The sequence below is a fragment of the Cygnus olor genome, chromosome 8, assembly GCF_009769625.2.
Source record: "Cygnus olor isolate bCygOlo1 chromosome 8, bCygOlo1.pri.v2, whole genome shotgun sequence".
Classification (NCBI taxonomy): domain Eukaryota; kingdom Metazoa; phylum Chordata; class Aves; order Anseriformes; family Anatidae; genus Cygnus; species Cygnus olor.
Window position 1 is genome coordinate 22955126 of NC_049176.1, and position 23184 is coordinate 22978309.

General features: G+C 41.2%; 1 protein-coding gene across 4 annotated transcripts; it reads left to right on the forward strand.

Moving 5' to 3' along the window:
* Positions 1-274: 274 nt before the first annotated feature.
* Positions 275-22253, forward strand: AKR1A1 (aldo-keto reductase family 1 member A1). Of its 4 annotated transcripts, XM_040565934.1 has the most exons (11): positions 275-488; positions 979-1034; positions 1728-1835; positions 3900-3995; positions 10685-10804; positions 12465-12616; positions 15325-15520; positions 16138-16337; positions 16498-16570; positions 17564-17650; positions 21317-22253. In XM_040565934.1, the coding sequence occupies exons 4-11, from the start codon at positions 3906-3908 to the stop codon at positions 21380-21382; spliced, it is 984 nt and encodes a 327-aa protein (XP_040421868.1). In that variant the 5' UTR covers positions 275-488; positions 979-1034; positions 1728-1835; positions 3900-3905; the 3' UTR covers positions 21383-22253. The 4 variants fall into 4 exon arrangements, with proteins under 4 accessions (XP_040421868.1, XP_040421866.1, XP_040421869.1 ...); XM_040565932.1 differs by lacking the exon at positions 1728-1835 and having other exon boundaries at positions 276-488; XM_040565935.1 differs by lacking the exons at positions 275-488; positions 1728-1835 and adding an exon at positions 515-533.
* Positions 22254-23184: the final 931 nt, after the last annotated feature.

Here is a 23184-nt window from a genome sequence, read left to right on the forward strand (position 1 = left end):
TTGATCTTCTTGTACAGCCTTAGTTTTTGTGCCAGTGAGGAGGCGCATTCCTGCACACCTGCACCAGCGGAAACCCGGTCTCCTCAGGAGCCACCACTTCTACACACACCTTTTGGCACAATAGCTAAGGCTGGACAAGCCTAACTGTGCATTCCCTTGATTCCTGCTATGTAGGGCTGCACATAAAGCAGAGAAAACGCTGTCTCCCTTCTCGCAGGAACACAGCTTTCCGCGGACAACCTCCGACCCGAGGGCGAAGGCCCCAGCAGCCGTGAGGCGGGCCCGCCATTTCCTCGCCCGCCCGCCGCGCCGGCCCCCTCAGCGCTCCGCGGGCCCGGTAGAGCCGTGAGGAGCGGGGCTGACCCCGAGCCCTTCCCGCAGGGCACCGGCCGCGGGACGGAGCCACCGGGGCCCGCTGCCCGCCTCCGGAAGCGGAAACATCGAGGGACGGAGCCACCGGGGCGAGCAGCAGCGGCTGGCGGCGTGTGGTGAGTGCAGAGCTGCGGGCAAGAGCAGCCGCTGCCCCTGCTCCGGCTTCGATATGCCCGCACGCGTTAATTTAATGCGCGTTTTACGGGTGCATGGCTCGTTGCTGTGGGCTGAGGATGGGCTGTGGCTTGGTGGACAGGTGTGGTGTGTGTGGGCGCCTCTCTGAGCGCTGATGCATCCTCCCAAGCAGGCTGCTAACGCTGCCTCCGTTAGCCCGAGCTCCGCTCTTCCCTGTGAGCGTGGCGGTAGGAGGGTGGGCATTGTGAACTCAAAGCCGCGTCTTACTCGTTGAGGATTACATTGCTTTGATGTTAATTTTTGTTTTTGCCCTTCCAAAAAGAGCCTTGCTGCTTTTTAATGAGCAAACTAACAGCTAGTGGACACCAGTTTTCTTACATCTCCTCCTTAAGGGAAGAATCTGAGTGGAAAGTATGAATTAGTGTGTTTTCTTCCAGCGTCCCTAATTCTCGTGTGTTTCCATTCCAACAGAGTCTGTCGTTCTGCTCGCTGCGACATTAATATACAACAGGATTATACGAACTAAGGTACTTCTTACCAAACGCTAGTTACTGATTAAATGGCGTGTACCTTGTCTTCTGGACCGAAGTGTCGCGTTAAGATTATTGTGTAACACGGCTGTGTGAAGCATGCGGCTGGTTGGTGTTGTAGGCCAGCGTGCGTGAAAAAGCCCTAATTCTTTAGTTGCACCTCATGATGTAAGAAGATACCTTTATTTAGACGACGTAGTCCAGGTAAATTGCACCCACTTGCATGTAGCTGGCAAAAAAATTGCTATGCAAACCTCAGAAGAGAATGCTGTTGTCAGGATCATATTCTGCCTTTCTTAGCACCCTGCCCCAAAATGGACATACACCCACAGTTCAGTTCACTGAAGACTGCCTTCAGCACCAACATGTGGACTTAGTGTATCTCAGTGCAAATCCAGAATGATTTATTTAACTGCTGTTTTGTACTGGGAGGTGCTGGACCATTGCAATCCCAGCAAGAAAGACACTCGGAGTCTGTAGAACATCATCTCGAATGTTATTTATTACAGCTAGCCCTATAAAGACAGAGAATAGTGTAGGTAATCACACATCCCTTCACGTGCTGTGGACCCTAAGTTGTACAGCATCAAACAGAGCTCTGTAGCACACGTGGCGTGCTGTGTAGACCCGGCCTGTTAGAAAGGGTTACCCCATTTTGGTCACTTGAGCTATTATTGGACTCTCTTACAGGAAAACAACTGTGTTCATCACTTTTACTGCCAAACAGAGAGGATGCTCACATGAGAACTTCCTGCTCTTTTAGATAAAAGCAAGGACATGCAGGTGGCCTAATCACAGGTACCAAGTGGGAGCTGCCTGCATGCTCACTGCTCCAGTCAGTTGCTGAGCTTATCCTGCAGCCATGCAATGTGCACATCCCAGGCCTGAAGGCCACACAGTATGTGAAATACAGAACAGCACCAGCCTGGACCTACTCACGTTAACTGTTCTGGGGACCTCCAGCTCGTTGGTGTGTAATGGCCTGGTCAGGATCACTCCAACTGCTGTGTTAATGTCTCTATGTAAAACAAGTGTGCTGCCTGCTGTAAATCTACAAAAATACGGTGTGGGAAATTGAAAATATAAACTTTCTGTGTGAACACATCCATCAGTAGGCTCTTATTTATAGGAGGAAAATGATAACAATGTTGTGAAGAAAGCAGAACTGTTTTGGGACAGTATGCTGCCTGAAGGCTCTACTTTGAAAATATACATTCCTCCTACATATTCAGCCATTTAACCAACATTGCATGCTTCCACTCTTGTTTGTGTGTGTGTTTTTTTTCTTTCTTTTTAAAAATAACTCATGAGTTTGGACACAGCTGAGCTTGGGAAGTAACTTCCTCATCTTTTGCTGAAATCAGCTAGCTGGCTTTGGAGCTCATCCTGAACATGGTTTGTTTTTAATAGTTTGACCAGGAAGAGAGGTTGTGAGGATGTTGGGACACACTGTAAAACTTTTTTTTTTTTTTTTGGCAAACCTTCCTTTGCCACTGTGAGCGGATTACTGTTTGCAGCAGCTATAAAGCCAGCAACAGGTAGTGGAAGATCCTGCTGGACCTTTGTTCTTTTGGATTTCACATGGAAAACGTGTGTATATCACAGCATTAATTATAAGACAGAAGCCCAGGCTCAAAGTGACCTTTACTTTGCATAATATTTTTTGCATTCTTCCTTTAGTAACAGAAGAATGCTGCTAATCTGTGAATTTGTGCAAAATCAGGTGTATTACACCTTCTGTGATAGCAATATTAGTTATTACATTGTCTGCATTTTTATTTTTTTCATGTGAGTATCTATAGTTCTATATCAGAATGATGTAAAAATATATATGTTTAACAGTTTTATATGATCTGTATTATGAGGTATATTTTGTAGTGTCCACCTTTATAAGTGCCTCCATTTTGTCCTTTCCTTTAGCCCTCACTTCACAGCAGAGTACTTTTTTAAAAAAAAAAAAGGAAAAAGGTGGTATTCTCAATGAGCAGCATTTGTCCTTTGATGTATAGTAATTAATAAAGAAATATACTAGTTGCAAAGGAAGCCAGAAAAGTCCTTAAGTTTTCTTCACACTGTCAGACCAAGTTAGCCTTGATAATGAGCTGTAGTTAAACTCTCAGTTAGTAAATATTGGAGATCAAGGGTGATAAAGTACCTATCTCATAGAGGTGGAACTGATCCTCCAGAGGTGAAGCTCTTTAGAGTATTATTTTCTGTCTTCTGTGTCTCTGGCCTGCCCTCATAAATGCTTTTGCTGTTCACTCCTAATCAAAAGTCTGCCCGTATCACATCTTCAAACCTCCATGTGCAGCAGCTGTTTTTGATGAAAATGTGTTTATCCCCACCTGCTGCAGTAATCAGAGCATTGGTTCCTAAGCCAGCTAGTAGAAAGTCAGTAAAAGAGGAAGAGCTGGTGCAGAAGTCCGAAGGACTTGCTTCTTTCCATTTCATCAATACTTACAGCTGACTTGAAGGGGGTAAAAAAAAAAAAAAAAAAAAAAAAAAAAAAAGTTTTCACCTGAGTTGCTGTATTAATTGTATGTTATTGGAGGCTGCTGCTTTTGTAGGTCTCAACTCTGCAAAAACTTAAACCTATGCATTGTGAAGGAAAAGAGAATAAGAAGGAAGAGGAAGAAAAAGAGCTCCTTTTCTAGTCTCTTCTATAGCTGTAAAGCTATAAATCTGCTTCATACCACTAAAAGTTGCAAAGACCTTGCTTCAGCTTTATTCCACTGTAACAACAAAAGTATTCTCATTACTTTTATGGCTTTATTTATCTATTTTTGCGTAGAAAAGTTTTTTCTTTTTTTTTTCCCCATTCTACTGAATTGTTGCAGAAACTCTGCTCTTTTTCTTCTTCAGGCAAAAATGTCTGCAGCATGTGACTTCGTTACACTCTGCACTGGGCAGAAGATGCCTCTCGTAGGACTGGGAACCTGGAAAAGTGAACCTGGCCAGGTAAGTAAGGAGCAAACTGTCCGACAATCTTCTGTGCTCTCACTTAGTATTTGCATTTTTTAAGCCTTTTCTGAAGATCCTAGATCCACTTGCATGGATTTGGTCTTAGGTCCACGGAAGTGTGACTGAGGCTTAAGACAAAAGCAGCAGCAGCAGATCACCTAGGACTCGTTAACCGAGGCCTCAGGCAATGGTGCTCTGGGAGAGGAATCCATAAAGAGACCAATTAGTGAGGTGAAGAGCTCAGACGGTGAAAATGGTGTTATTATTTTGCACATGACTCTTCCACTGAGCAATCTTCAGGCTGCCAGTCTGACCAGGCATCCCTCTGGCTTGAACTGATGACTTGGCTGAAAGGATTATTTTGGGAGGCAAGAGCTCTGGTTGTAATAAGTCCTGTTCCTCTGGTTGGCCTATGTTTAGCAGAGAAACGAAGAACTTGTTTGAGTTACCTTTCTTTTAGACTGGAATGCCTGATGCGTCATTGGAGATTCACTCTGATTCTAAATGTAATGCATTGGCAAATGCCAGACTAGGAAACAGTTCTGTGTTTTACTACAGACTGTGGGAATATTTGCATGCTATGGACTGTGCCTCCTGTTGTAATACTTTCCCCCTTGTCTATCTTTTCCTTTCCCTTTTGTTTAGTGAAAAGATAAATTCCTGAGGGCAGAGATTGCCTTTCACAGCAGGTATATGCAGTGTCCAGCAGGAGTGTCCTCTTTTTGGTGGAATTCTTAATTGGTATTCTTGTTTTAATGCCTTTGGGACTTTGTGTACTGCTGCACGTCAGTAAGCGTGTCTTGCTGCTATTCTGGCATTAGCTTCATGATAGTTATGGAAGTAAGTCAGATGAAATTGTGCTTGTGACCGAGAGGGAAAGTTTAAAAAACCTTTCTTGAGATGACCCTGTTCTTTCTTGTCAGGTGGAAGAAAAGGTGGGAAATAAGCTATGCAAACAAAATCTATCCATTGTTATTTTCTTGTTAGGCTTCCTTGTTGTCAGGACAGTAGATGTGTTGGGAACAGAAGCTATACTAATGTGGAAGCTAAGCTGGTGTGAGAGCTCAGTCAACCTTGTAGCTGAGGACAAGGGTGAATGTTCGGCTCTGTCACTTGAAACATCATCTGCCTGCTGAATTAGGTTTATTAATATGCAGGAACGTAATTAATGGATTTCTGCAGACCCAAGGCAGTTTTAATGTATGTTGTACTAAAATGCTTGAAATGAACAAACAAAATATCAATGCATTGTTTATTTTGTGCACTAACTGTCCTGAGGAAAGTGCAGTTTTATAACCTGGAAACCTATTTCAGATGGATTTTGCCATAGTCAGCAGCACTTCCAGCAGCTGAACCCAGCATGGATCTGTTACTTCAGGTCTAGGTGGGGTCCCACAGAAGTCAATCTCGGTGGAACAATCACTTTCTTTAAAGACAGTGTTCCCTGAGTGTTTTGAAGACGTGATTTTGAAAAACAGCCAGCGTTACAGAAATTGCTGCTATTCCTGTGGAATAAATAAATTCGTATTTATCACTCTTCATTAAAAAAATGCAAAAGATGCAAACAATTGTGGAGATTTATCAGATTCAGAGGCGTAGCAGCACTTTGGCAGAGCATCCAAATAATTTACCCTTAAAAGGGCATAATGTAGTTCAGGGAGAATAACTAATTACAAATTAAAAGCCAGGGACTAAAGACCTAGACAAGTGGAATAATAATCATTGACCATGTTTAATGTAGCTGCTTCCCAAATACAGGCTATTTATCAAAAGCCCTTTCATCAAGGGCTACATTAGAAGCAAGAGTAGATGTGGACTGCTTTTCAATTATTGCAGGTAAATACTTCACAAGTTGTAGTTATTGTTGCCAAGCTGTTCTTCAGTCTTGACCTTAGTCTGAATAATTTCTTCATTATTGCCATTCTTATTTCCGATCCTGAACAAGCCTTTGACTTGTAGCCAGATCTCAGCAGGCCAGTACAAAGGTGCCATTGCAGCCCTAGTTTCGTGGGAGGTAAGGATAGAGAAAAAGGAATTACTGAATCTAAACCCTCATTGGAAGGTAATTTAGAATAACATGATGTTTTCTGCCTTACATGATCAAACGCTAGAAGACAAATTTGGTTTACATGTTACCATAGGAACATGTTGGAGGGCTATTGAGAGGAAGTGAATACAGTACAGGAGCTCATGAGCTGGTAGCATGAATGGGTTCAAAGACAAAAGTCCATTCAGACGAGCATCAAGAGTATCAGTAGCATGAGCTTTTAGTACTGGAGCTGTGATCCTTTAATGCTTTGTTCTCTTCTCTCAAGTGGGCCATGCTTCATGCTTTCAAACTGGAGGATTGATCCCTATCAGATGAACAGTCTAACCTGCTGTGGCAGAGGCTGGTTCTTTGGGGAAGAGACATGGGGAGCTGAGGGAAGCTGTATTTCTGTGCGAACGTTCAGGAAAGATGGAAGAGGAAATATGTGCCTTGGAAAACCAATCAGACGGGGTGCCTTGTGATAGGACTGCAGCTACGGAGGAGACGAAGTCATGAAAACTTAGCCAGGATTCTCTAGATTGTCTGACAATGTGAACAAAAATTCACTATTACTGGTATATATTAAGGGAAGAACTCGAATTAAATGTCTGAAGGATAGGAGGCAAAGCTTGTTGTTTTAGGAACATTAACTGTAAGTTACCGTTTATATGGTGGTCTGAGTTCCTTCCTCTACAGCAAACTATTTTAGTGCATTATATAGAAGCCGTGATACAGCAACATGTGTTCTGCTCATACTGCATCTGAATATCATGTGGCCTGACGGTCTGTTTTTCTTTTTTTCCTGCTTCCCATCAGCAAGTGTACCTGGACTGCTTAACTGTGACCAACTCTCAGGCTAAAAGGGAGGTTGTCAATTTGTCAAAGCTGTCATCTCCAGCCTCCTTTTCTTTCCCGGTGTTATTGGCTGGCACTGTTGGAATGATGATGTAGGAAAGTAGATGTTTCTTTGTCTGATTTTTTTTTTATTATTATTATTTTTTACTTTGAAAGCCTGTTCATAATGGCTTGGGGCCGTGCAGAAGAGGCTTCCTAGTCGTTTAGACTCTGTGTTGCTTGGAAGTATAAAGATAGCTTGTTAGTTTTTCACCTTGTGATGAGCAAATTGAAGAACCTTAGAAGGGGAAAAAGGGGGTGGGGGGGTGGGGGACAGGCAAAAATCCTTGTTAATATATATAAATGTGAATGTATTTCCTAGGACTTTGCTATAATAGACAGTAAGGCTTCAGCTGCAATGCTGTCTGTTTTGGGGCAAACTATTTCAAAAAAAGCATGAATTGATGAGACAGCAGCAGCAATGATGCAAGTTCTGGTAAAGATGAGTTGTGGTGAAAGACCGAAGCATCTACATTAACCCAGCAGGCAGCTCAGCACCACACAGCTGTTTGCTCACTCACCCCACCCAGTGGGATGGGGAAGAAAATCAGGGGGGGGGAAAAAAAGGTAAAACTCATGGGTTGAGGTAAAGACATTGTTTTCCCTTCCTTTTCTGTCCTGCTAAACTAGTAATAATAATTGGTGTGTGTGTGTGTGTACATATGTGTGTATATATATATGCACAATTACTCACCACCAGCTGACTGATGCCCAGCCAGTCCCTAAGCAGAAGTTGCCCCCATCCCCAGCCAACCGTCCCCATTTTTACTGTTCCACATGGCACACACGGTATGGGACATCCCTCTGGCCAGCCTGGGCCAGCTGTCCCAGCTGTGTCCCCTCCCAGCTCCTTGGGCACCCCCAGCCCCTCGCTGGCAGGGCGCTGTGAGAAGCTGGGAAGGTCTTGGCTGTGTGCAAGCACTGCTCTGCAACGACTGAAACATCGGTGTGGTATCAGCGTTATTTTTCTCCGAAATTCAAAACACAGCACATACCAGCCACTATGAAGAAAATTAACTCTATCCCAGCCAAAACCAGGAGAGGTATGCTGACGACTAAATGTGTAAAAACCCTTTTCAAAGGGTTTTTGAATTTCACATCTGTGAGGAATAGGATGTGGTATCAGGGCCTTGCATCTTGGTTAGACTTCTAAAAAGGCTTTGCACATAAAGATACCTAAGCATTGGAGTAGACTGCCTGTTACTTATAAAAAAGGCTTTTGGCGGATGTGTGTGGGAGTGGTTTAGACTTAGTTGGCCTTGCTATGGGGCATGAGAATAGACTAAATGATTTCTGAAGATTCTTTCAGACCTACTTTCTGGAATTATATGATGCTAGGTTAATTATTTAAGCTGTCTGACTCAACTTGACCAATGGAAAACTCAGTAACTTGGTAATTGCTCCTTCCACAGCAGCATTGACAGGCTAAACTAAAGAATATATGGAAAATTTGAAGGATCCTTTGGCAGTTTTTACTATATAACACCAAATTTCCCAAGGCGTTTAAATATCCAACTGCTTGTGTTGAGTCTTCCCTCCTCACCCCAGAAAATGCATGTACCTGTCTGAACGTAATGTCAAAAATACAACAACTCTCACCTGAAGCAAAGTACTCTTCTTATATTTACATCTGCCTGTTAGGGTTTTTTTTTTTTTTTGCCTCCAAGAAATTCTTATTTGCACGTTTTTCTCTTGGTTATTTGCCTTCTGCATGGAACAGGATCTCTCAGTTCACATTGGAATGTCTTAGTAGGCTGAGAATTTTGCCTGAATCTGAACTTTATTTAAATGATCAGTCCTAGTTTTTCAGTGCTAGAAATATATGTAAGCACTCTGATAAACAAATATGGACTCTTATTTTATCACTTTGCAGAAATGTGTTTGGAGTGCCTTATCCCTATTTTTCTGCAAGTGGTGCTTCCATTTTATGGCAATTTTTGTGCGTGTTTGGATTTAAAAAAAAAAAAAAAAATCCTGATAGAGGAAATGGGAGATTAGTTCAGACAAACACCATGCTTGCTTTCCTTTCTTCTGCTATGCTTTAAAAGGAAAGGAGAACGTGCTTCTGCTCCTCAACTGCCACCTTTTTGGAGGGTGGATATTCAGCCTTAAAAATGTTTAATGTGTCTCAAGTGATTTCAAAATCGCTATGACCTTGACTTCATAGCAACCTTCTGAGAAATGCCTTTCCTCAAAGTGAAATGAGGACTGTAAATACCATCCTGCTGTTGAAAGGAAGACCTTATTTCACTGTTGTAATAGAAGTGCTTTGTCATTCTGGCTAAGGGGAACTGGTCTGAGTTCCAGTTTTCCTTTCAAAATGCCAAAGAATGCAGTCAGAATATTCTGTGTCTGCTTTTACTGCAGTTCTTGACAGGAGAAACAAATGAAATTCAGCAGCAGCAGAGACATCTCTTTCACATTTGATTCCCTCTTTTTCTGTCGCATCTGAAAACAAGACTGCATGTCTTTAATTGGTGTTAATCATTTTGTCAGCTTTAAATTTGAAAATGCTGGTACTTAAGTTGAAAGAAATCAATCACTCTCTAGCCTCTGTTGACACATTTTTAATCTCTTAACAAGAGAGGCGTAATCTCCAAATAGATTAGGGCCTTATTGCATCAAACCTCAGACAAGGAGTAACTTAATCTCCCGAGGTCTCACGAGACAAGTCAGTGAAGAGCGATGTATAGGAATCACTGTACAGAGATGTTGCTCTGACTGTAGCACTTAAGAGATGGACAGAGACTGTGTGCTCACTGACCACTGGAAGTTAAATAAACTGGATTTTACTTGATGCCCAACCATCTAATCTGGTGGTGATGCTGAAGCCTGGTAATTTCTTTGTTCTTATGCAATCAGTTATGGTAAATCTTTATTCAAAAGCCACTTAAGGATCCTGGAAGAGACACCATTCTGTGTTTCCCTCGATGGTTTCTAGACTTGCCCCATGTCTAATGCCAGCATGTGGCTATATGTGCTGTGCCTGTGCTTCAGTAGAGCTTTCAAAAGCAGAAGCAGATGCAAAGTATAGTGCCTTGGTTCCCAGCCATTCTGGCTTGTGTAACAGTATGGAGCGAGGGACGTTTGCTGTTGGCAGTACCTTCTTTGTCAGAAATGTGGGAAGCAAAATGTGAAATCCTGAGCATCATCAGGAGATCCCCAGCAGGCCGTGGGTTAATAATCACCAGTAGAGTGACTTTCTTGTCACTATACTGCTGCTGTTGTGCAATCAGTGAGAATGAGACATGAAGGAAAAATGTGCCATAAAGTATCCTTATCATAAAAATGTAACGTGAACAGTTGAACCAAACCTGAACTCTGGCAAGTATGACATTAGAAACTTGGCTTTTCTTTTCCTGGGGGAGAGGTTGTGTCTTCCAGGCTTGGCTAACATTGATTGATTGGACAGTTAGTTCCACTAAATTTGTCTTCCTAAACCATGATTTATTTCTTACAGCTCATCTTATATTCAAGAAAAGCACAGCAACTGTAGTTAAAAAGGAATTTCTATTCTGTCTAGTGAGTTCTCGCACACTTGGCCTGTGTGCATGGTCTGTTTTCATGTTACTCTTGGAGCGTCTGCTAGCACTTAGCTCTTTGCTCTTGAAGGCTGTACAATGGAGGACTGGTTTCTACTCTTCTTGGGTATCCTGACCTTATCTAAGTCTGTACTTTGGCAGTGTTCCTCATTAAGCACATAGCAACTTTTTCAGTTGTCTCTTTCTGCTGATTTCATTGTGTAATCTGTTTCTGACTGCAGGTGAAAGAAGTCGTGAAGTACGCCCTAAGTGTGGGTTATCGCCACGTTGATTGTGCAGCAGCTTACAGCAACGAAGCTGAGATCGGTGAGGCTTTCCAGGAAAGCGTTGGACCCAACAAGGTAAAACCACAAGAACTGCCATACTAACTGTATCTTGCAGCAGAATTTACAACTGTGACCTGAAAGTGGGCTGTAAATTAACGTATGTGGTTTTTCCTTCTATCTATCCCAGCTGTTTGTTATTAATCAGGACCAGGCATGAAAGAGGGCTTTCTCTCCTCTCGAACCATCCTGACTGTCAGGAGGAGAAAAGACTGTCTGGAACAGTTGCGTGGAAGCTACAGAAAATGCTTTTATGAATTCCTTCTTAAACACCCCCAGCCAATATCTCAATTTGGGTCTTCAAAAGTTAGAGGTTGCCAGAGTCGCTAGTTATAATGGAAAATACATTCCATGATTTATATGAAAAGTTACTCTAGTTTGCAAGTCTAGAATGGTGTGCAACGTTGGGTACTCACAGCAAATTCAGCAACTGTATTTTTTTAGTGATAGATCAAATATGAGTGAGTGAGTAAATCCATGCTCTTTTTTTAAACAGTGATTGAGTTTGAAGATTTGGTAACTGTGACTGTAGGGTTTGCACTGACAGTTCATGGCCTTAATGTAACATAACAGACATTCCTGTGGATGACCTCAGGTGTAATCTTAAATTCATCCCCTTGTTCTGGTTGGCCCAAGGGGCCAGAAGAATTAGGCGTATGGCCTCAGAGCCCCTGGAAAGAAAGCTCACATGTTCCTGCTTTTCTGCTCTCCTCCGGTTTGCTGTAGGGCAGTCTCTTTGTTATGTGATTAGCTGGAGAGAGGCTGTTTTCAGCTCGCCCCAGGGATTCCTTCGCACTGTTTAGCTACTGGCAACTAATATGGGGAAGCATAGGACTATTTTTATTCAGCTTGTGTTGGCTAGCTAACTTAAAACAAGATTTTTTAGAACATTTTTCTCTTCGAACACAACAGCTAGTATGCGAAACACAAATAACTGAATGGCTGGAGAAATTAATCATTCCAGCTTCCAGAAGGTGTAGACTTGAGTGAAATTTGTTACTGCATATGTCAATGAGAATTGCCTTCTGATAGTGTTCTATGCTTCAGCATGCCAAGTATGATCTCTCTTACATTTTATACTTCATAAATACCTACATTTATATTTGTTTAATTTCTGGGTCTTACCCTTCCGATACATGGTGCTCAATTCTTAATGCATTCCTCCCAGAACTTAGAAATTCAAGTGCAGAGGTTCGGTGAAGCTTCTTTGGTTTATTTTCCTGCATTCTTTCTATGAGAAACATTCTTAGTTTATAACATGATGAGTGTAGTAAGTTAGCTGGTTGTACCTTGACAGAAATTGCAAAATTTGTCAATGAATGAACTCAGTAATAATTTATTTGGCCGTATTACATTTAGTAGTGGCTTTAACCCTGGCATTGGAGTTTGGAAAAGTGGTGGGTTTTGTTTTTTGTTTTGTTTTTTTCTTCCCCAAAGTTTCTAGTGAATTGCAAAGTTTTTGGTGTACTTTAGGGTGGGTCAATGTAAGTGTGTATTTCTCTTGCTGTTCTCTATCCAGCACGTTTTTGGAAGATTTAATTTGTAGGTTCCATGTGTTAACTTTTTTTTTTTTAAAGCTTGAATTTTTTTTTTTTTATTTTAAAGCTAGCTCGGGGATTGCTGCAGTTCTCTTTCCGAGCTTGGTCCAGTAAATTGTGCTCTCCTTCCTTTCTTAAAGGTTATTAAAAGGGAGGACCTGTTTGTAACATCAAAGCTCTGGAACACCAAGCACCACCCAGAAGATGTAGAGCCAGCACTAAGGAAAACACTTGGAGATTTGAAACTGGATTACTTGGACCTGTACCTCATGCACTGGCCTCATGCCTTTGAGTAAGTCCTGTATGGAAAGGGCACAGAATGCAGAAACCCCAGCTTTATCTAAGTGGCTGGTGTTGTGTCCTGAGGAGCTTCTTTTTGAGCTGTAAATTTCTTCCTGTGTAAACTGCCTGCAAGATATTTTTAAGAGTGATTTAAAGCGTAGTCCTACAGGCTGTGGTATAGACACTTCTCTACTTGTAACCTGTACATTCATTTGTATTTGATGGATACATTTGCAGAAACGGTTGTTCCCATTTAATTCTTCTTTGAATTGGCTCAGAATTTATTTAGATTTGTAGCAGGTATGGAAGCAGTAGAGGAGACAATTTCTGGTACTGTACAGAGATTATAAGTAGAAAAGGGATAATTGGTGTTATTATTTAGAAGTCATGAGGCTGCAAAAATGGGTATTAGGTCTTAATTTAAAATCCTTAAGTAGCTGCTGATTTTTTTTAATAGTGAAAACAACTTGGTAACGAAATTAAATGCATGACAATTTGGCATGGGTGCCAAAGTTAGTTAACTGAAAGTAGTCTGACTGGGGGAAAGTAAACAAACTTTACTGAGTGAGTTTCTCTTCTGAGGCTTGTCATCTTATACCAGCTGAAAACTTGTCTTGCTGTGAGGTAAAATCTTTGTCAAGTTTAACATGCATCTGAAGCTTAAAAGTAGTTTAGTCTATTCACCTCAGCACTGGGAAAACGTGCTGTTATTCTTGGTTCTGCCATAGAAGTACTTGGTGATCTTGGGGAAATCCTGCTGTTGTTTGTGCCTGAGTTGTACTTACCTGTAAAATGAAAATTAAGTGCTTTGTAAAAAAAAAAATAACGCTTTTCACTAATAATTATAAGCTGCTGGAGTGGTCAAGCACATACAGTATTACATCGGTGTCTGTATGAAAAGGAAATGACGATGACCTCATGACACTTTAGTTGCAGTAATTCTAAGATTTGAGGAAATATGGGAAGAGAAGGTTCTCCAGTTAAATGCTAGATTTATTTATCCTACAACCCTACCAGAAGCAGAGTTACTTAGTTTATTTTATCGTAACTGTGGATGCAGTTCTCTTTCCTGCTTAAGCAATCAGCAAAAAGAGGAGGAAAAAAAGTCTCCTGCCCGGCTGTTTGCATGGACACTTCACTAAATGGGGGAAACCCTGTAAGATTCAGAGGGACCTCAGCCTGTTCTACAAACTTAAAAACACTTTTCCCATTCTAGTCGCATGAACGGAGTTTTGCAAAGCATACAACAGTGATATGAAAGACAGTCAAATTCTAACTATCCCTCAGCGTAACAGAATGAGGAAGTGTTTTCAGCTAGGGCCAGTTTGGAGGAAGAACTTCTGTTAAAAATTCCCCCCGTTTTGAAATAGATTTGCTTTTCAGTTGGTTGGGGGGGGGACGACACAGCATTTAAACATTGCTTTGATAGTAACATGGAACACAAACAATGATGTATATTTAGTTATTATTAATGTTATTTAAACTGCTCGTTGTTGTGGAAAACGTTGACAAAACTGACATTACAATCTCCATGCTTTCTCACTGGAAACAATTCATTCCTAGTGTTCTATCAGCTCTACTTTAACTGTTCTAGTGCCTGATTACCCACAGTGCCTGCAGTGTTTTGGGACGCTAATCAGAAGAATGTTATTTAAATGGAAATTAAAATAGATTTTCAGATGAAAATCACAGTGACCCTAGGTCTTGTATATTAAGTGAGGGATTAATTTTCTACTCTTGACACATGAGGCTGCTTTTCAGAGTTGGGAGCTCACTCATAACGTTTCCAAAGTTATTGATAGATCTAGAACCAAAAATGATGTGCACAAGAGCCATGTCCCCAGCTGCTGTTATCTTGCACAGCATTTACTGCTTAGCTGGAGCAATGTCAGACAGTCTCAGAGATCTGGGTTAGCAGTGTCCTGTGGTGGTTACGAAGCAGCACTCTTCCAGTGAGATCGCCGGAACCCCTCCAAGCGTGGACTGCTCAGAGACTGCTCGTAGCCCTTGGGTAGTGTGGTGGTGTCACCTGACATAACCAGGTTCTTCCTGTGTGTGGTTTTGGTTGGTTTCTTTGTTTGTATTTTATTTTATTTTTAAATGGGTTGGTATGACTAACTGGAAACACACCCAACCTACAAGCAACACGTACATGTTTAGACTTCTCTGAGAATCTCTGCTTGCACCCAGTGTTGACTCTGCTGGAGAATTCAAAGAGTGGGAAAACCAGACTACTGTGAATGCAGTGCCTGCTAGATAGCTCCTAAACCAAGGTCCCATTGGTAAGAGGTCCAAATAGACTATCAGTCCTCCCTCAGAAACAAATTGAAAAACCAAAGCTGCCTTCTGAGTTGCTGCTCTCTAAATCAACAGTTTTGCTAGGATCGAAGTGCTGCTGTTGTATATACAATGGGTGATCAGTTTTTTTGTAGTCACCGTAGGTAAGTAGCATGTTATAGGTAGGTATAGCCCTATAGGCAAGTAAGTTCCAAGCACTGTATAACAAGTTTACATAGGAAAGACTGTGTGTAAAATAATTTCTTGTAGGCTAAGTCTTCATAATAGAATTCAACAGGGAAATTTGCTCAGTTTGTTCTCTAGCTTACAAACTGTGCATAAGCTTTTAAGAATACTCCACTAAAAGAAACTTTTTTCAGAGAACTACTGTAATAGAAATCACGTGGCATATATACTTACGCTTTGCCTTTGATGCTGTAGACGAGGGGACAATCTCTTCCCAAAGAATCCTGATGGAACAATGCGGTATGATTGCACTGATTACAAGGATACCTGGAAGGCTATGGAGAAGCTGGTAGAAAAAGGTCTTGCAAAAGCCATTGGGCTGTCAAACTTCAACAGTCGTCAGATTGATGATATATTAAGTGTGGCTACTGTCAAACCAGCTGTGCTCCAGGTAAGATGAATAAAGGAGAGGAGGAATGCTCTTCCTTTTTGTCCATGGGAGTGAAGAATGTGCAAACCTATATTACATGTTAAGCACAAGGAGTGCAGCTTCTGATGTACGGAGAGAAGTATAGCCCTGTCTGTGGGAGTAGGTACACAGAGGGTGTCTTTCCAGACAGATGAATTCAGTGGGGGGACCTGTGTCCATGTTTTGTGGCCCCTTATGCCTAGTCAATGCTTCTCTGTGTAAAAACAAACAAAAAAAAAAGTTTGTCTTCCCTGAGAAGAACAATTTAGTGTACAAGAAAAAAATATCAAGAGGGACTAACTTAAATCCTTCCTATGAACAACTTCCTTGCTTGTTGGATGATTTGTTGGATGCATGGAGAAAATCCAGCATTCTAAAGTTAAGCAAGCTGTTTTCTGTAATTTTAGCCTACCTGCCGGTTTTTCATTTTCCTGGTAGTACGCTATAGCTTCATAAGGTTTCCCAAAAGCTGGAATGACCTCTTCTGATGTGCTTGATTCTGCCCTTTTTTTCTTATTATGCTTTTGACCTCCTGTTTGTTTAGAGTTGTGTGCTTGATAATTTTTTCTCTGGCCATTCATTGTGGGTCATCTTAATAGGTAGAATGTCATCCGTACCTAGCTCAGAACGAGCTGATAGCTCACTGCCAGAAAAAAGGACTGGTTGTTACTGCCTACAGTCCCCTGGGTTCTCCAGATCGCATGTGGAAACACCCAGATGAGCCTGTGCTTCTAGAGGAACCTGGGATCAAAAAATTGGCAGAAAAATACAGCAAGTCACCTGCGCAGATCATCCTCAGGTACAGAACAGTTGAGGAGGGGTGGCATTTGGGACCTGGCCTTAAATAAAGCAAAACAAGCAAGCTTGAAGGGATTTACTTGGGGTGCGTGTTTTTTCCCCACATCAGTGGGGATTCTTGTGCTGCCAGCACAGAAAACTTTTCTCTTCCCTCTCAACAGATGGCAAGTGCAGCGTAAAGTGGTTACCATTCCCAAGAGCGTCACTCCTGCTCGCATTCTGCAGAATCTCCAGGTAAGTTTAGATGGAGGACGGGAGTTTCAGCAGTGCCCTTTCACGTGAGTAATATGCTGTCCTGCTACAGTGATCTGAGGCACTTGGTTCATACTTGTTTGTCAATGTATGCGTGCGCTCAGAAAGGAAAGATTTTTGGAATACAAAAGTTTCTAGCAACTGTGTGCGCATGCACGGTCTTGTTATCAAAAGGGAAAAAATGTTCTTCACAGAAGTTTAAATGAAAAATCTTTACTGATATTTATGAGAAATTTTATTGAACAAGGGAGTCTTTTAATGATATTTAATGATTCTTATTTATGAATAACGGGTTCAGGAAAGACTGATTATTCTCCTATTGTTTTGTCCTGCAAGTGAGGACTGGTAGCTATTTCTGCAGCAAACTGCCATTCTAATGATGCTGAAGGATTAGTGTGATTTGCACCTGCCCTAAAATAAAGGCAGTTAACTTCAGAAATTATTTGAAAACTGACTTGAAATAATTTTATGAGTCTCTGAATCACCCCGTGATCTCTTTTCAGACCTTTTTTTTTTCCCGGCAGTATCAGTGAAGACTTAGAATTGGCAATTGTATGAACACCTCAGGCTTTAAGCCTTTTGTGTCAGCGTTTCCTGTAAAATGGATTTAATTGCAACTTCGTATTTATAAACAGAAGACAAACTAATGCTGTTGGAAGTCAAGATTTTTACAGATGCCTAATTTCCATTGTTCAGAGTTGTATGGAAATTCCCTCTGTTTGAGGCTGGGACTTATCAAAATTGAAGATTCCAAAGATGTTTGAAATATTACAACTAGCAATACGTTTATTTTTATTCGGGTTTTAACACTAGGATCTTGCAATTCTAATATGGCACACAAGATTTTCTTGTTTTAAAAACATCTCCAAGAGATGTTTGACTTATAAAGAAAATAAAGCCAAGAGGCAGAATTCAACAGAATTAAATATGAAAAAGCTGTGGTTATTAAACCAAGTCTCTTGCTTCTGGTCCTAGGTGTTTGATTTCAGTCTCACAGAAGAGGAGATGAACCACATTGGAAGCCTGAACAAAAACTGGCGTTACATTGTGCCAATGCTTACGGTAAATTTCTCATATTTCTAATAGTTTTGATTATGTGAATTTGACCACAACTTGGGGTTTCTGTGGTTTTCGTTTTCTCTTGCTGTCCCTGTCAGAACTACTTATGACTAAGAGCACTACAACTTTTCAGGGTGTCTAAGCTGAAAGAATTTTTCAAAAGTTGGATACAGGTAGCTTTTTGAAACCTTGTCTCCTCTGTTGATTCTCATGGGTCCTCATTACGGACCTGTCCATGGGCCTTTAGCCAGAGTCCCTTCTTGCTTCCAACCTCATCAAACTCATGCTGGTCTGTTCCTCTCAAGGACAAGCAGGCTAAGGTCTGTGCCCCTCTTCCAAAAGTTCTCCTTATTCCACCTGTCCACATCTGCTTTTTGCCATAAACCTCTGAATTCACAGAAAACTCAAGGTGCTATTAGCTCTCTGCTTCTGTCACAGAAGCCATATGAGAGAATTTGTCTGCTTCACTCCACTGGATGTTCTCTTTCAGCATCTGTTGTAACGACTTTCCTCCAGTGTAAGGGTTTTGATTTAGGTTGTACTATTTTTCTTTGCAAATCCATTAGCTGCAGTGTCTTACAGAATCATCAGTTTCCACTGTCACATGAACCCTTACCTTGTGTGCTATTAGATGCCAGTCTGTTTTTAGAGAAACTCGTGCCTTAAAGGTTGTCATTTTAGGCTTTTTCTTTCCTTTTATTAAAGAACCTAATCTTATTTCTTTCTCCTCACTGAAAGGGGGAAAAAAAAGAAGCCTTATTGCCTCCTGTTGTTGTAGTGTTCCTGATTTCTTATATATCTATTGTCCTGCTTCTATGACAACAACTCTTGTACGACAGAGTTGTTGATGTTCCCTGGTGGTAACTGACCAAAATATTGCAACTGTACTAGAGTGAATTTGAAGTGATTTGTCCCTTCTCTATCATACAGGATAGTGTGTGGTACAGTAGGTCTCGGCAAATTCCAAATTTGCCTCTCCAGCAGTTTGCCTGTAAATTCTTCATTACCCTGTGCTACTGGTTAAGAATTCTTTGGAGAAAGCATTTCTCCAGGATTTGTTGTTGAGGTTTCTTGAGTGCTTGAGATCAGTGATCTAACAATTTGAAAAGAGAAATTGTGAGCCTGTGTGAACGGTTGTCTTGTACCAAGGGTAGGTAGATACTTGTTACAGCTTCTCTGTTCCCAGTGCTGGCTCTTGTGAAAGCTTCAGGGCCATGCTTTTAACTGTAGGGTTGCTTCAGTGTATGTGTGTAAATATAACCCCCCACATCCCTGCAGTCAGAATTATCTCTTTGCTTAGGCATCAGGAGTCTGTACTCCAAACTGCCAGTTTGGCTGCTCTTGCATGTGGACATGGTAGCGACAAACACACCTGCTGCTGACTGTGGTTTCAAGTGTTTTGCTATTTGTGCTGCAAACAAAGTTGTTTTGGTAGTGAAGCTGCAAAATACATTTAGAATGTAGCCTGGCTTGGACTATCCAGGGATAATTCATGTGCTTTTGATACCCAGGAGATGTGTTCTGATCAATGACTCACAGAGAAGAAACGAAATACAGTTCAAAGCACTAGCTTGTCCAACTAGAAAAAGGTGTGAATGTGATGCAGCTGGGCTTCAAAGATATTGCCATATTGTCAGATAACAAGGCAGGAAGAAGCAAGATGAGGAGAATTAAAATGCGACTGGAGCTGTAATATCTCTAGCAGAACCTTTTGTCTCCTGCCCGTCCCTTCTGGGCTTATCGGAAAGAATTTTCATCATCTGTAAATTAAAATTCCTGTCTAACCTTTCATGCCTATCTCCTCTATGAATCTAATTTGTAGTGTCTGGGTTTCAAAGTGGGATGTGGCAGCACTCCTATCATAACTGAAGAGACAGTTTTTCCTTGCTTTACCTCGCTTGTATATAACCACAAGGTCTTACAGTTGTGCCACTCTTCTCCACGTTGTTATTTTGCTCTAAGTCCGAGGTGAAGCTATTGCATATAGACGATTTAAGATGCTTTATATTTTAACAGATCATTATCTGGGTAGAGGCTGGAAATTGTTCAACTGTACCATGTACCAGCCTGAAAGTCAAACTTTTGGAAACATAATTGTTTAAACAATATACTTCAGCAAAACTTGAATGACTAGCAAGCCAGGACAGGAGGACTGGTGGTGTTGTACGCGTGATCTCTCTTTTTGCAGATTAACGGTAGCTAACTATCAATGTGTTCACTGCTGATTTGCCCCCCTTCCTCCTTCAGATTCCTGGGGTAGACTGGAAGCAGCTATATGCAACATTGCTTCTGGCAGCTGCTGTTTTGACATGTTGCTAACAAGAATGCTTACCTGAGGAACTGTTTTTTGTAGGGAAAATATGCAGGGGAAAGAAATGGGGTGGTGGTGGTGGTGAGAAATGTGAATTGTGGGAACTTGCAGTTGTTGGCTTTCAACTTTTCCTCAAACTATGAGGAAATGTGAAGATACTGTGTTAGTTTTGTCCACTGTTTTAAGGATTGCCTTCAAATAACAGCTTCATTTCAGCTTTTATTTTAATCTGAGCACCAAATACTAAACCTTGACATCTTAGTTTTCTGCTCTATAGTGCCCCCAAGTGACTGTTTTCACTCTACCCTAGTTCTCATTGTAAACTAGGGGTTCCAGTTGTTGCTTTTAAATGCGTGATTTATTCTGAAAGCTATAGAAAGACTTGCTAGTGGATACTTGGTTTCAAATTACCTGTGATTCCGTCTGCCCCCATAACATTTTGAGTGATATCTAACATCACAATAATACAAAAATCTTAAATGCATAAAAATCAATGATTTGTTTAACATGACTTACATTAAGCACCTAATGACTGAGTAAAAGTTTCAGCTGAATGATGCTAGTTTGTCACCAGGGGAGGTTTATCTTCTTGCTGACGCCGCATCTAAATTTCCTCAAATATTACAGGTTACAGAGCAAGATTTTACCCCAGCTCCTAGTAAATGGGGGTGTTGCAGTGGACTTGATGCATCCAGGAATGCAGTTTATGCATGTGAATGCCTGGAGGTGGGCCACAGGAACTGGGACTTTTGCTTGGCTACATCTGCTTTTGGGCCATCAGGAGCCTTTGTTTCATTGTCAACGAACGTTAGTTTCAGTACTCCCATTTTACAGCTGGAGAAACTGGTTGGCTATGAAAGTGTTCTTAAACAAGAAGTGTGTTCTTAACTCCTTCGTAGCACTCCTTGTTTCAGTGACGCTATAAATGCTTCAGTGTATGGCCCTGAACAAATTATTACAGTTGATTCATTATATCCATCTGTAAAATTGGCAGCCCAACAACTCTGTCGCGAAAAGATGGGCAAAAGCGCTTACTTCTGCAAAGTGTTTTGAAGTGTGCATGTTGCAACATTTATTCAGGAATGGCTACAAGGCAAAAGGCTCAACTATTCCTAATTCAACTCTTAAAGCCTAAGTAGCTGGAAGAAAGACTCTTGCTTTAGGCTACAAAAAAAAAAATCTTTCAAGAAGTGCTAAGAGGACTCAGGGGTGGAGGGAACAGCTCTTGATTAAACTCAGGAAGATGCTCCCAGATGTTTGGGATATGAAGATTTACAAGTTGAAACCATGGAGAACTTGAAAAAGAGTAAGAATGGATCTATATCTTCCTGACATGCATCTGTCTGTTTACTTCACAGGTGAACGGGAAGCTAGTACCAAGAGATGCTGGACACCCCCATTACCCCTTCAATGACCCCTATTAACTACAAAATAAGGTGTTAGAATAACATGCTCCTCTGCATACTTTTCCACAAAGTAATGAGTGCCACAATTTGTCAAAAAACAGAAACAAAAAAAGTCTAAATAAAACCTTCCTTCCTGAGTAGGATTACTTACAATGTACTGCTTTTAATTGACCTTCCTTCTGGAGGTCCTGCAGCTTCCACATCAGCGTTTGCAGTCATTGTAATGAATCCACCAGCTTGCCTTGGGAAACATAATATCTTTTGGCATTGGATAAAGAGTGGGAGATTCTAAATGAAGTTCCACACATCATTATCAGGCTAGGGCAATACTTTGTGTTTTCTGTCTGTTGAACGGTTTTGAAATCTTTGTTACCATGAGGGGGGGAAAAAGAGGGGAAGGCATGAAAGCATTTTCAGACTAAACAACTACCCAGCTATCAACTTTAATATTTTCATTAATATTTTATACAGGGAATTAAGTGAAATGTGCTATGGTTGCACTGTGTCTATAAAGCATTCATTAAAACCCAAGTTACCATCCATGCTGAGTGCTTTTTATCCCCTTTGGAATACTCATGGGACTTAAACTCTCTCCTCTTTATTTTCTTTTTCTTTTAATTTCTGTTGATTTGAGGAGAATAAATGCATAACCTGAAGCAGGCCTTCAGGGCAATCATTCCTATTGCTTGTCACAGGGATAGGTTCTAGCTCTGGAATAACTGATTATCCTCTCACAAAAGCCTCAATAACTTTTTAGCAAGTCCTATAGAGATCTATCCTGCCTTTCCCATAAGGTTGTCCAGTGTCTCTTTACCAAAGATGTCCAGTTCAAGTTCTGGAACATCACAGATTTTGTTCCTGATTATACAATAAAAGAAAAAAATAACAACAAAGTGTCAGAGGGTCCCTTCCCTTTTAATGTCTCTTTTTTTGACTGCTGTTTGGGCTGGCATATGGGAGAGCTGGTTCTGCTTCCCGTTCCACTGCTGACCTGCTGGTAACGCTGGACAAGGAATTTGCCTTTTCTGTGCCTCTACTTTCCTACTCGCCAAGTCTCTGTGTTACTCTGGGGCAGGACTAATTTATAGAGTGCTGATACACTATTGTGCAGGACTGGAGCTCAGCCACTAGCAGTGTTTTATTTTGTTTCAGTCCCTTAATGAATTGTCATACCATCAGAGCACAAAGAGCATGAAGTCTTAGTACGTACCAGTGCTCCAATAGTGATACCATCTGTGGCCTTAGGAGTGTTATTTAATACTTTGTTTTGGTTTTCTCTACCTGTAAAATATGATGAATGCTCGCCTGCCTTAGTGCAGGCATGGCAGCAAGGCACGGTTTCTAAAGGCCTCTCAGAATCGAAACAAAGGGACTCTTTCAGATCTGATGCCAGTCAGAGATAGTCATAGGCATGACTTCTGTTTTGCTGCCGGACAAAGAAAGCTTAACTGACTGTAAGTGAAATAAAGAGCAATTATTTGTTATGTTTCCCCTAGCAATAACAAACAGAACTGGAAGAATAATCCTCTGTATTTAAATAGCTTAAAAAAACTAAAGAATTTGATTGTTTTAGTTTTGATAACCTCTTTTACTCTAGGTCTGTATTACAACTGTGTATCCATCGCAAGTGTAATGTCTCTGCAAGTATTTTCTCTCCTGGGCATTATAGTATGCAGCTGAACAGGACCAGGTCTGTTTATTGCTTGTTGTAATCCTTATGTGAAATGTAAAAAGTTTCTGTGCCTGTGAAGTGTCTCCTAATTCCTGCTGGGTTCTCCTCAGCGCAGAAAGCCGTTGCAGCAGGGTCAGGACCCTTTACC

Excerpts from the sequence above, each read along its gene's own strand:
- AKR1A1 (XM_040565934.1), top strand. The coding sequence starts at position 3,906 with ATGTCTGCAGCATGTGACTTCGTTACACTCTGCACTGGGCAGAAGATG. Across the intron at positions 15,521-16,137 it reads TCAAACCAGCTGTGCTCCAG|GTAGAATGTCATCCGTACCT; the intron begins GTAAGATGAATA and ends TCATCTTAATAG. Across the intron at positions 17,651-21,316 it reads ACATTGTGCCAATGCTTACG|GTGAACGGGAAGCTAGTACC; the intron begins GTAAATTTCTCA and ends TTTACTTCACAG.